The sequence below is a fragment of the Aquarana catesbeiana genome, linkage group LG13 (assembly GCF_042186555.1).
Source record: "Aquarana catesbeiana isolate 2022-GZ linkage group LG13, ASM4218655v1, whole genome shotgun sequence".
NCBI classification, from domain to species: Eukaryota; Metazoa; Chordata; class Amphibia; order Anura; family Ranidae; genus Aquarana; species Aquarana catesbeiana.
The window spans coordinates 216,374,318-216,387,328 of NC_133336.1; the positions used below are offsets into that span (position 1 = coordinate 216,374,318).

The window sequence follows — 13,011 nt, forward strand, 5'->3', positions numbered from 1 at the left end:
CCCATTATAAAGGAGTTCCCACCACCTTCCACCCCCATTATAAAGGGGTTCCCACCACCTTCCACCCCCATTATAAAGGGGTTCCCACCACCTTCCACCCCCATTATAAAGGAGTTCCCACCACCTTCCACCCCCATTATAAAGGGGTTCCCACCACCTTCCACCCCCATTATAAAGGGGTTCCCACCACCTTCCACCCCCATTATAAAGGGGTTCCCACCACCTTCCACCCCCATTATAAAGGGGTTCCCACCACCCCCATTATAAAGGAGTTCCCACCACCTTCTACCCCCATTATAAAGGGGTTCCCACCACCCCCATTATAAAGGAGTTCCCACCACCTTCCACCCCCATTATAAAGGAGCTTCCACCACCTTCCACCCCCATTATAAAGGGGTTCCCACCACCTTCCACCCCCCCCCCCCCCATTATAAAGGGGTTCCCACCACCTTCCACCCCCATTATAAAGGGGTTCCCACCACCTTCCACCCCCATTATAAAGGAGCTCCCACCACCTTCCACCCCCATTATAAAGGGGTTCCCACCACCTTCCACCCCCATTATAAAGGGGTTCCCACCACCTTCCACCCCCATTATAAAGGAGTTCCCACCACCCCCCCCCCATTATAAAGGGGTTCCCACCACCTTCCACCCCCATTATAAAGGGGTTCCCACCACCTTCCACCCCCATTATAAAGGGGTTCCCACCACCTTCCACCCCCATTATAAAGGAGCTCCCACCACCTTCCACCCCCATTATAAAGGGGTTCCCACCACCTTCCACCCCCATTATAAAAGGGTTCCCACCACCTTCCATCCCCATTATAAAGGGGTTCCCACCACCTTCCATCCCCATTATAAAGGGGTTCCCACCACCTTCCACCCCCATTATAAAGGGGTTCCCACCACCTTCCACCCCCATTATAAAGGGGTTCCCACCACCTTCCACCCCCATTATAAAGGGGTTCCCACCACCTTCCATCCCCATTATAAAGGGGTTCCCACCACCCCCATTATAAAGGAGTTCCCACCACCTTCCACCCCCATTATAAAGGGGTTCCCACCACCCCCATTATAAAGGAGTTCCCACCACCTTCCACCCCCATTATAAAGGAGCTTCCACCACCTTCCACCCCCATTATAAAGGGGTTCCCACCACCTTCCACCCCCCCCCCATTATAAAGGGGTTCCCACCACCTTCCACCCCCATTATAAAGGGGTTCCCACCACCTTCCACCCCCATTATAAAGGAGCTCCCACCACCTTCCACCCCCATTATAAAGGGGTTCCCACCACCTTCCACCCCCATTATAAAGGGGTTCCCACCACCTTCCACCCCCATTATAAAGGGGTTCCCACCACCTTCCACCCCCATTATAAAGGGGTTCCCACCACCTTCCATCCCCATTATAAAGGGGTTCCCACCACCCTGGATTTTTTTCATTTATATTATGGAGAATGTAAGACCCCAAGATGGGTGGGAACCCAACTGGGAATTGAGGGGCAGGGAGATCTCCAAGCATCACCTATGACGGGTGGGCGGTCCCTGATGGTCCTCACCTGACCTCTGTCTTGCAGGAACGCTCTTTGCGGCACCATCCAGTGTCAGGGTGGGAACAATCAGCCCCTTGTGGGTTCCGGAGCCAAATCCGTTACTGTGAAGGTCACCGTCAACGGGTCAGAGGTCTCCTGCCGCGGCACCAACTTCAACCTCGGTGAGGATATCTGGGATCCGGTCCTGGTGAAGACGGGGACAGTGTGCGGTCCCGGAAAGGTGGGTGTGGCCTGTAAAAGTCCTGACGATTGATGGTAAGATACCGTGTTATTCCAGCACTGAGGGGCCCACACACTGTCCAATCTGATTGTATCTATGAGATTGGATGGAAGTGTGTGCAGACAATCCCAAAATGGGCGACTAGGGATGGTTATCACTTTGTGGGGTGATCCTGTATGGCCCATCATAGTGGGGGTGGGGATTGTTGGACGTCCGGCTGTTTTAGTCACACTGTCCAGTCCCCTCACACCAGGGACTGACCCCCATCGTCTTCTTACAGGTCTGCATGGACCAGCAGTGTCAGGACATCGCGGTTCTGAAGGCGTTCACCTGCCAGAGCAAATGCAGCGGACGCGGGGTGAGGAGGGGGAGGGGATCTGTCCTGTATATTCCCATTATACCTGGAATCATGTGACCCAATCCGGCTCCATGTCTGTCCTTCTGGTCCCTTCTGTCCATCTGTCTGTCTCTGGATTCACTCCTCTACTTCTGTTATGTCCGTCTGTCCTCCTCTATCTGTTCCTTGACGTCTGTCTGTCCTCTTCTCTATCTGTTCCTTGACGTCTGTCTGTCCTCCTCTATCTGTTCCTTGATGTCTGTCTGTCCTCTTCTCTATCTGTTCCTTGACGTCTGTCTGTCCTCCTCTATCTGTTCCTTGACGTCTGTCTGTCCTCCTCTATCTGTTCCTTGACGTCTGTCTGTCCTCCTCTATCTGTTCCTTGACGTCTGTCTGTCCTCCTCTATCTGTTCCTTGATGTCTGTCTGTCCTCTTCTCTATCTGTTCCTTGACGTCTGTCTGTCCTCCTCTATCTGTTCCTTGACGTCTGTCTGTCCTCTTCTCTATCTGTTCCTTGACGTCTGTCTGTCCTCTATCTGTTCCTTGACGTCTGTCTGTCCTCTATCTGTTCCTTGACGTCTGTCCTCCTCTATCTGTTCCTTGACGTCTGTCTGTCCTCTTCTCTATCTGTTCCTTGATGTCTGTCTGTCCTCCTCCTCTATCTGTTCCTTGACGTCTGTCTGTCCTCCTCTATCTGTTCCTTGACGTCTGTCTGTCCTCCTCTATCTGTTCCTTGACGTCTGTCTGTCCTCCTATCTGTTCCTTGATGTCTGTCTGTCCTCCTCCTCTATCTGTTCCTTGACGTCTGTCTGTCCTCCTCTATCTGTTCCTTGACGTCTGTCTGTCCTCCTCTATCTGTTCCTTGATGTCTGTCCTCCTCTATCTGTTCCTTGATGTCTGTCCTCTTCTCTATCTGTTCCTTGACGTCTGTCTGTCCTCTTCTCCCTGTTCCTTGACGTCTGTCTGTCCTCTTCTCTATCTGTTCCTTGACGTCTGTCTGTCCTCCTCCTCTATCTGTTCCTTGACGTCTGTCTGTCCTTTTCTCTATCTGTTCCTTGATGTCTGTCCTCCTCTATCTGTTCCTTGATGTCTGTCCTCCTCTATCTGTTCCTTGATGTCTGTCCTCTTCTCTATCTGTTCCTTGACGTCTGTCTGTCCTCTTCTCCCTGTTCCTTGACGTCTGTCTGTCCTCTTCTCTATCTGTTCCTTGACGTCTGTCTGTCCTTTTCTCTATCTGTTCCTTGACGTCTGTCTGTCCTTTTCTCTATCTGTTCCTTGATCTCTATCTGTTCCTTGACGTCTGTCTGTCCTCTTCTCCCTGTTCCTTGACGTCTGTCTGTCCTCTATCTGTTCCTTGACGTCTGTCTGTCCTCCTATCTATCTGTTCCTTGACGTCTGTCTGTCCTCCTATCTATCTGTTCCTTGATATCTGTCTGTCCTCTTCTCTATCTGTTCCTTGACGTCTGTCTGTCCTCTTCTCCCTGTTCCTTGACGTCTGTCTGTCCTCCTCTATCTGTTCCTTGATGTCTGTCTGTCCTCCTCTATCTGTTCCTTGACGTCTGTCTGTCCTCTTCTCTATCTGTTCCTTGACGTCTGTCTGTCCTTTTCTCTATCTGTTCCTTGATCTCTATCTGTTCCTTGATGTCTGTCTGTCCTCTTCTCTATCTGTTCCTTGACGTCTGTCTGTCCTCGTCTGTCTGTCCTCTTCTCTATCTGTTCCTTGACGTCTGTCTGTCCTCCTATCTGTTCCTTGACGTCTGTCTGTCCTCCTCCTCTATCTGTTCCTTGACGTCTGTCTGTCCTTTTCTCTATCTGTTCCTTGATGTCTGTCCTCCTCTATCTGTTCCTTGATGTCTGTCCTCTTCTCTATCTGTTCCTTGACGTCTGTCTGTCCTTTTCTCTATCTGTTCCTTGATCTCTATCTGTTCCTTGACGTCTGTCTGTCCTCTTCTCTATCTGTTCCTTGACGTCTGTCTGTCCTCCTCTATCTGTTCCTTGATATCTGTCTGTCCTCTTCTCTATCTGTTCCTTGACGTCTGTCTGTCCTCTTCTCCATGTTCCTTGACGTCTGTCTGCCCATGTCTCCCGCTCTCACTGTTTGTCTCGTGTCTCTGTTCTGCCCCCTCTAGGTGTGTAATAGTAACAGCAATTGTCACTGTGAGCGCGGTTGGGCTCCTCCGGACTGCGTCAAGTATGGAGATGGCGGCAGCGTTGATAGCGGTCCGATGGCTCTGAAGCGCGGTCAGTATGCGGCGTTGTCGCTTTGTGACGCCTGTTCTTTGCTGCAGTTCTGTGCCGCCTAACGTGTTCCCTTATTGCTTCATACAGGGAGCAGCACCATATTCATCACCACCTCCATCGTCGTCCTCATCGTCTTCATCGTCCTGGTCGTCTTCTGCTACATGAAACGCGGCTCTCTGCAGAGGATGATCTCTGGCATCTTCAGCAACAGCAGCAAGTGCCAATATCGGTCTGTTACCGCTTTCCTGGGAGCTCCGCCCTAAAATAGGCGCCTGACGTCCGCTGGATATAAGATGTATTCACTTCTTCCCTCCTCTCTCTCGTTACAGAGTGACGGAGACCCGCAGCCAGCTCCGCCCACAGCGCCCTCCTCCGCCCCACTGGACTCAGAGTACCGAGCTGCAGGTCATGTCTGCCAGAAACCAGGTGAGCAAAAAAAAAAAATGGCTCCTGTGATTCGCTGGGTGTCCATCGCTGTGAAAGTGCTGAGCTCTCATTGGCTCCGCTGGCTATACCCGCCCCCAAACCTGAGGATGGGCGGGGCTTCTGTCCGACAAATGTTCTGTGCTGGACACCCTGCAGTGGCCCGGCCCGGCATCAGAAATTTTCCACCATTTCCTTCTCAGTCACTCCACTAACAACTCTACTATTCAGAAGGAAGGCGGAGCACGAAGAGGAATAATACAAAGATGTGAAATCTTATTGGCTGGCGTTATGGGTGGAGCAGAGACATGGCTGTAAATATGCGATCTGCCCAGTCCAGGCTGTAGAAAGCTGCTCTGTGATTGGCTGTCATAGGTTTCAGGTGTGTCGCCGCCATACCTGAGAGCCTCCATACCGAGAGCCCGGCCTCCTCATCTTCTGTATGTGACTTCCAACTGGATTAACCCAAAACTAACCAATCACCATCTCTTTCTTCTCTTCTCCCCTCCCCTATCTTCTATCATCTGTGCACCCTTCTCTCCTCCCCTCTACTACCCCCAACCCCTCCTCTCTAACCTTCCCTTCTTTCCTCTCCTCCCCTTTCCCCTCTTCCCTTCCCTTCCGCTCCTCTCCTTCCCTCCCTCTCCTCTTCCCTTTTGCCCTCTTCCCTCCCTCTCCTCTTCCCTTTTGCCCTCTTCCCTCCCCTTTTCCTCTCTAACCTTCCCTTCTTTCCTCTCTTCTCCTCCCCTCCCTTTTCCCCTCTTCCCTTCTTCCCTTCCCCTCCACTCCTCTCCTCTTGTTTCCTCCTCTCCTCTCCTCTCCTCTCCTTCTTCCTTTCCATTCCTTCTCCCTCTCCCCTTCTCCTTCTCTCCCTCTCCCCTTCTCCTTCTCTCCCTCTCCCCTTCTCCTTCTCTCCCTCTCCCCTTCTCCTTCTCTCCCTCTCCCCTTCTCCTTCTCTCCCTCTCCTCTCCTCTTCTCTCCCTCTCCTCTTCTCCTTCTCCTTCTTCTCCCTCCTCTCCTTCTCCTTCTCCTCCTTCTTCTTCTTCTCTCCCTCTCCTCTTCTCCTTCTCCTTCTCCCTCCCTCCCTCCCTCCCTCCCTCTCTCTCTCTCTCTCTCTCTCTCTCTCCCTCTCCCTCTCCTCTTCCCTTCCCCTCTCCTTCCCTCCCTCTCCTCTTCTCTTCCCCTCTTCCCTTCGCCTCCCTCCCCCCCTCCTCTTCCCTTCCCCTCCGCTCCTCTCCTTTCCTCTCCTCCTCTTCCCTTCTTCTCTCCTTTCCTCCTCTCTTTTTCCCTGCTCTACTTTTGCCTACATTCACACCTCTACTATCCCCTGTCCTCCTCTCATCTAACCTTCCTATTTTCTTCTCCTCCCCTCTCTTCTTCCTTCCTTCCTTCCCTCTCTTTTCTCCCTTTTCTCCTCTTCCCTTCTTAACTCATCTCTCCCTCCCTTTTCCTCCCAACCTCTTCTCTCCTCCCCACTTCCATTTCGCACCTCCTTCTTCTTTCCTTCTCTGCTCTTCCCCTCGTCTCCTTTCCTTCTCTTTGCTTCCCATCCCCTCCTCTCCTTTCCGCCCCTTCTCTCCTTTCCTCCTCTCCTCTTCCCCTCCTCTTCCTCTCGTCTTCCTTCCTTCCTTCCTTCCTTCCTTCCTTCCTTCCTTCCTTTTAACTCCCTTCCCCTCCTCTCTTCTTCTCCTCTTCCCCTCTTCCCCTCTTTTCCTTCTCTTCCTCTCCTCTTTCATCCTCCTTTCCCTCTTCTCCTCTTTCTTACCTTCACTTCTCTATCTTCTCTTCTCCCCTAACCTTCCCTTCTTTCTCCTCTCCTCCCCTTTTCTCTTCCTTCCCCCTCTCCTCTTCCCTTCCTCTCCTCTTCCCTTCCTCTCCTCTCTCTTCCCTTTCCATCTTTTCCTCTTACCCTTCTCTCATTTCCTCCTCTCCTCACCTTGTCCTCCCCCCTCCATTGTCATCCTCTGTCCTGGCTGCTCATCCCCCCCCCCCCCCCCCCCCGGTCCCTCTCTCCTCTCCTGCGCTCCTCCTGCTCAGTGTGATATAGAGGGCTACGATCGCCCCGACCCGCCTTCCAAACCTCTTCCGCCTGACCCGGTCCTGAGGCACGGCCAGGTAATGTACAGCGCTGTTCCTGGTGTGTGGTGCCCCCCTGTGGCTGGTGTGGTGGTGGCACTTCCCTGGTGACCCCGTGGTGTGGTGTGGCCCCTGTAGTTCCTATTCGATTGCTCCCCTCCCCCCTTTCCTGGCTCTGCATGTCTTTCCGCCTTTATATTCCCCCCCTTGTGTATAAATCACCCCTTTTATTAACCCTCTCTGTGTCCAGGGGGGGGCCGTTGCCCCTCCCCCTGCACGGCTGTCAATCATTCTCAAAGCTCTTTTCATCCAGGCTGACCCTCAGGAACGGCCTCCGGCGCCCACCCGGCCTCTCCCCGCCGACCCGCGACAGGCCAAGGTAACCCGCCGCCGGGGACGCTCTAGACGGGCATTGTGTGCGACTGCTGGGAGTCAGACCAGTCTGTGTGAGGTCACCCAACATTATGATAATGAGTCAAGAGCACACGCCCCCTGCTTAGCTCCTCCCCTTCCTTCTCCTGGAACTAAACTCTCACTTCTGAGCTGCCAGATAACAATTGAGACAAACCCCATCAAGACTTGCCAGGGGTTGTAACCCTTCTCTTCCTCCAGCAGGTTTGTCTGATCTATTTTCTGGCAGCCCTGAAGTGAGATGATGTGAGGGGAGAAGCTAAGCGGGCCGCGTGCTGTCACATGATTAGGAAGTGGGTGGTGCCCTGGATTTATGGAATGGTCTGTTCTCAGTATTGGGGTGACATCATCTCTGTTATACGATGACCCCTCCCCCTCCTTCCCCCAACATTCCTCTCTAATTTGTATTTGTGCCGCCGCAGGTTGCTGCAAAGCCGCCTCCTCCTCCCAAGAAACCGCTGCCGACGAAGCCCACCCAGCCCTGCCAGGACCCCCTGCTTGGCGTGCCAAGGTATCCCGAGCGAATCATCGCACTTCCGTCAAGGTAAGACGGCCCAATGGAACCCGACCACCAGAGAGTGACTGAGCTCCCATTATGAGGGGTTCCCACCATCCCTGTATACCCGCTGTGCCCATTATGAGGGGTTCCCACCATCCCTGTGCTGAGTTCCTGGGTCTGTACACCCGCTGTGCCCATTATGAGGGGTTCCCACCATCCCTGTGCTGAGTTCCCGGGTCTGTACACCCGCTGTGCCCATTATGAGGGGTTCTCACCATCCCTGTGCTGAGTTCCTGGGTCTGTACACCCGCTGTGCCCATTATGAGGGGTTCCCACCATCCCTGTATACCCGCTGTGCCCATTATGAGGGGTTCCCACCATCCCTGTGCTGAGTTCCCGGGTCTGTACACCCGCTGTGCCCATTATGAGGAGTTCCCACCATCCCTGTTCTTCTGGGTGGAGTACGTAGTAATTTTCGCTGTTTGTGACGCGGTTTTCTGCTCTCTCCTCCTCCAGGCAGGCTCCTCCTCCCCCGTACCCAGGATGGACCCCCCGGGTGTAAGAGAGACCTGAGGCTCCCCATGAGTGGGCGGGTCCCCTGACTCCGGTGACGATGATGCTGCTCCCTGTATAGTGACTACTGGAATACTGTACATAGTACTGGGGTCTCCGCACCCCCTGCACTGTATCCCCGGAACCCCCCCAGCTGGACTCGTGGGGCCCCCCGAATTTTCCTGGACTTCTGCTGAGCTGTACATATCTCATTCGGATCGTGTCTGCGTGTGTTTTTATATTGAGTGTGTGAAGGGCGGGGCGACGCAGCCAAGTGCAATAATGGGAGGGGGGATGATGATGATGATGACGGCGGCGCTGAGTGGTGGAGACGGGGGGGTGGGCGGAGTCTTTTTGCCGTGGCATCTCAGGAAGAAGTTACCTATGATGACTGATGATGGAAGGATGCTGTTCCTGACCTGGCCAGCAGAGGGCGCCATTACACCATCCTGAATTGTTGTTCTTCATGTGGCCAGCAGAGGGCGCCATTACACCATCCTGAATTGTTGTTCTTCATGTGGCCAGCAGAGGGCGCCATTACACCATCCTGAATTGTTGTTCTTCATGTGGCCAGCAGAGGGCACCATTACACCATCCTGAATTCACAGCTCAGCCAATGTCACAATTCTGATTAAAGTGCCCAGACTGCCCCCTTGTGTCTTTCTTTTTATTATTGAGGGTGAATCTACGGATAAGCATGACAGTTCACAGGGGGTGGGAGGTGTTACCATGACAGCGAAACATTGGGGGGGAGCAACCATCTCTAAACATCAGTACATTTCAAGACTTTGCTAACAGATGTAAAGTGGGCGGGGCTGATCTTATATAAAACTCGCTGTCCAATCAGAATCTTACTGTGTGTATAACCAAAGTGGAGCTCCAGCTAGAACATTAGCTGTAGATGGAGTCGGAATCTTGGGTGTCTCCATGCAGGAGATGCCCGTCACTGCCTGTTCCTGGTGACACCTTGTGTGTCAGGTTGAGGCTGTGTCACTGGGACAGGAAGTGAGGAGGAACAAGAACCTGTCATAGGGCCCGACCCCTTCCCCCCCACCCCACCCGAAACCAGATGGGTTTGTTCAGCAATGAATTACAGCGCGTCCGGAAAGTATTCACAGCACTTCACTTTTTCCACATTTTATGTTACAGCCTTCTTCCAAAATGGATTAAATTCACTATTTTCCTCAAAATTCTACAAACAATCCCCCATAATGACAACGTAAGAGAGAAGTTTGTGTGAAATCTTTGCAAATTCATTAAAAATAAAAAATCCCATGTACATAAGTATCACAGACACCTCCCATGTACATAAGTATCACAGGCTCCTCCCATGTACATAAGTATCACAGGCTCCTCCCATGTACATAAGTATCAGACTCCTCCCATCACAGGCTCCTCCCATGTATATAAGTATCAGACTCCTCCCATCACAGGCTCCTCCCTTGTACATAAGTATCAAGGCTCCTCCCTTGTACATAAGTATCACAGACTCCTCCCATATACATGAGTATCACAGGCTCCTCCCATGTACATAAGTATCACAAGCTCCTCCCTTGTACATAAGTATCACAGACTCCTCCCATATACATGAGTATCACAGGCTCCTCCCATGTACATAAGTATCACAAGCTCCTCCCATGTACATAAGTATCACAGGCTCCTCCAATGTAGATAAGTATCAGAGACTCCTCCCATCCCATGTCCATAAGTATCAGAGACTCCTCCCATGTCCATAAGTATCACAGGCTCCTCCCATGTCCATAAGTATCACAGGCTCCTCCCATGTCCATAAGTATCACAGGCTCCTCCCATGACACTCAGAATTGAGCTCAGGTGCCGCCTGTTTCCACTGATCATCCTTGAGATGTTTCTACAACTTGATTGGAGTCCACCTGTGGTAAATTCAGTTGATTGGACATGATTTGGAAAGGCACACACCTGTCTATAGAAGGTCCCACAGGTAACAGTGCATGTCAGAGCACAAACCAAGCCATGAAGTCCAAGGAACTGTCTGTAGACCTCGGAGACAGGATTGTATGGAGGCACAGATCGGGGGAGGGGTACAGAAACATTTCTGCAGTATTGAAGGTCCCAATGAGCACAGTGGCCTCCATCATCTGTAGATGGGAGAAGTCTGGAACCACCAGGACTCTTCCTAGAGCGGGCCCCCCCGGCCAAACTGAGCGATCGGGGGAGAAGGGCCTTAGTCAGGGAGGTGACCAAGAACCCGATGGTCACTCTGACAGAGCTCCAGTGTTTCTCTGTGGAGAGAGGAGAACCTTCCAGAAGAACAACCATCTCTGCAGCACTCCACCAATCAGGCCTGTATGGTAGAGTGGCCAGATGGAAGCCACTCCTCTGTAAAAGGCACCTGAAGGACTCTCAGACCATGAGAACCAAAATTCTCTGGTCTGATGATACAAAGATTGAACTCTTTGGTCTGAATGGCAAGAGTCATGTCTGGAGGTAGGCACCGCTCATCACCTGGCCAATACCATCCCTACAGTGAAGCATGGTGGTGGCAGCATCATGCTGTGGGGATGTATTTCAGCGGCAGGAACTAGGAGACTAGTCAGGATGGAGGGAAAGATGAATGCAGCAATGTACAGAGACATCCTTGATGAAAATCTTCTCCAGAGCGCTCTGGACCTCAGACTGGGGCAAAGGTTCATCTTCCAACAGGACAACGACCCTAAGCACACAGCCAAGATAACAAAGGAGTGACTACGGGACAACTCTGTGAATGTCCTGGAGTGGCCCAGCCAGAGCCCAGACTTGAACCCGATTGAACATCTCTGGAGAGATCTGAACATGGCTGTGCACCGTCACTCCCCATCCAACCTGATGGAGCTTGAGAGGTCCTACAAAGAAGAATGGGAGAAACTGCCCAAAAATAGGAGTGCTGAGCTTATAGCATCATATTCAACAAGACTTGAGGCTGTAATTGGCGCCAAAGGAGCTTCACCAAAGTATTGAGCAAAGGCTGTGATACTTACAGTATCTGACAAAAGTAAGTACACCCCTCAGTCACATTTGTGTAAATCTTTTCTTGTATCTTTTCATGTGACAACACTGAAGAAATGACACTTGTCTACAATGTAAAGTAGTGAGTGTACAGCTTGTATAACAGTGTAAATTTGCTGTCCCCTCAAAATAACTCAACACACAGCCATTAATGTCTAAACCGCTGGCAACAAAAGTCAGTACACCCCTAAGTGAAAATCTCCAAATTGGCCCCAAAGTGTCAATATTTTGTGTGGCCTCCATTATTTTCCAGCACTGCCTTAACCCTCTTGGGCATGGAGGTCACCAGAGCTTCACAGGTTGTCACTGGAGTCCTCTTCCCCTCCTCCATGATGACATCACAGAGCTGGTGGATGTTAGAGACCTTGCGCTCCTCCACCTTCCATTTGAGGATGTCCCACAGATGATCAATAGGGTTTAGGTCTGGAGACATGCTTGGCCAGTCCATCACCTTTACCTTCAGCTTCTTTAGCAAGGCAGTGGTGGTCTTGGAGGTGTGTTTGGGGTGGTTATCATGTTGGAATACTGCCCTGCGGCCCAGTCTCTGAAGGGAGGGGATCATGCTCTGCTTCAGTATGTCACAGTACATGTTGGCATTCATGGTTCCCTCAATGATCTGTAGCCCCCCAGTGCCGGCAGCACTCATGCAGCCCCAGACCATGACACTCCCACCACCATGCTTGACTGTAGACAAGACACACTTGTCTTTGTCCTCCTCACCTGGTTGCCCCCACACACGCTTGTCACCATCTGAACCAAATACGTTTATCTTGGTCTCATCAGACCACAGGACATGGTTCCAGTAATCCATGTCCTTAGTCTGCTTGTCTTCAGCAAACTGTTTGTGGACTTTCTTGTACATCATCTTTAGAAGAGGCTTCCTTCTGGGATGACAGCCATGCAGACCAATTTGATGCAGTGTGCGGCGTATGGTCTGAGCACTGACAGGCTGACCCCCCCACCCCTACAACCTCTGCAGCAATGCTGGCAGCACTCATATGTCTATTTCCCAAAGACAACCTCTGGATATGACGCTGAGCACGTGACCTCAACTTCTTTGGTGGACCATGGCGAGGCCTGTTCTGAGGGGAACCTGTCCTGTTATACCGCTGTATGGTCTTGGCCACCGTGCTGCAGATCAATTTCAGGGTCTTGGCAATCTTCTTATAGCCTAGGCCATCTTTATGTAGAGCAACAATTCTTTTTATCAGATCCTCAGAGAGTTCTTTGCCATGAGGTGCCATGTTGTACTTCCAGTGACCAGTATGAGAGAGTGAGAGCGATAACACCAAATTTAACACACCTGCTCCCCATTCACACCTGAGACCTTGTAACACTAACGAGTCACATGACACCGGGGAGGGAAAATGGCTAATTGGGCCCAATTTGGAGATTTTCACTTAGGGGTGTACTGACTTTTGTTGCCAGCGGTTTAGACATTAATGGCTGTGTGTTGAGTTATTTTGAGGGGACAGTAAATTTACACTGTTATACAAGCTGTACACTCACTACTTTACATTGTAGACAAGTGTCATTTCTTCAGTGTTGTCACATGAAAAGATAGAAGAAAAGATTTACACAAATGTCACTGAGGGGTGTACTTACTTTTGTATGTACATGGGATTTTTTTTAAAAATAAATTTGCAAAGATTTCAAACAAGCTTCTCTCACGTT

The 13,011-nt window shown here is 51.4% G+C and overlaps 1 protein-coding gene across 1 annotated transcript in view; it reads left to right on the top strand.

Annotated features, from left to right (window-relative positions):
* The window catches only part of ADAM15 (ADAM metallopeptidase domain 15), a 53,974-nt gene extending 45,011 nt beyond the window's left edge, over positions 1 to 8,963 (top strand). Inside the window, 9 exon segments of the mRNA XM_073608715.1 lie at positions 1,579 to 1,774; positions 2,055 to 2,132; positions 4,241 to 4,352; positions 4,440 to 4,581; positions 4,682 to 4,778; positions 6,813 to 6,890; positions 7,165 to 7,230; positions 7,685 to 7,806; positions 8,278 to 8,963. Coding sequence (XP_073464816.1) covers positions 1,579 to 1,774; positions 2,055 to 2,132; positions 4,241 to 4,352; positions 4,440 to 4,581; positions 4,682 to 4,778; positions 6,813 to 6,890; positions 7,165 to 7,230; positions 7,685 to 7,806; positions 8,278 to 8,323 — 937 coding nt within the window. The 3' untranslated portion in view covers positions 8,324 to 8,963.
* Positions 8,964 to 13,011: the final 4,048 nt, after the last annotated feature.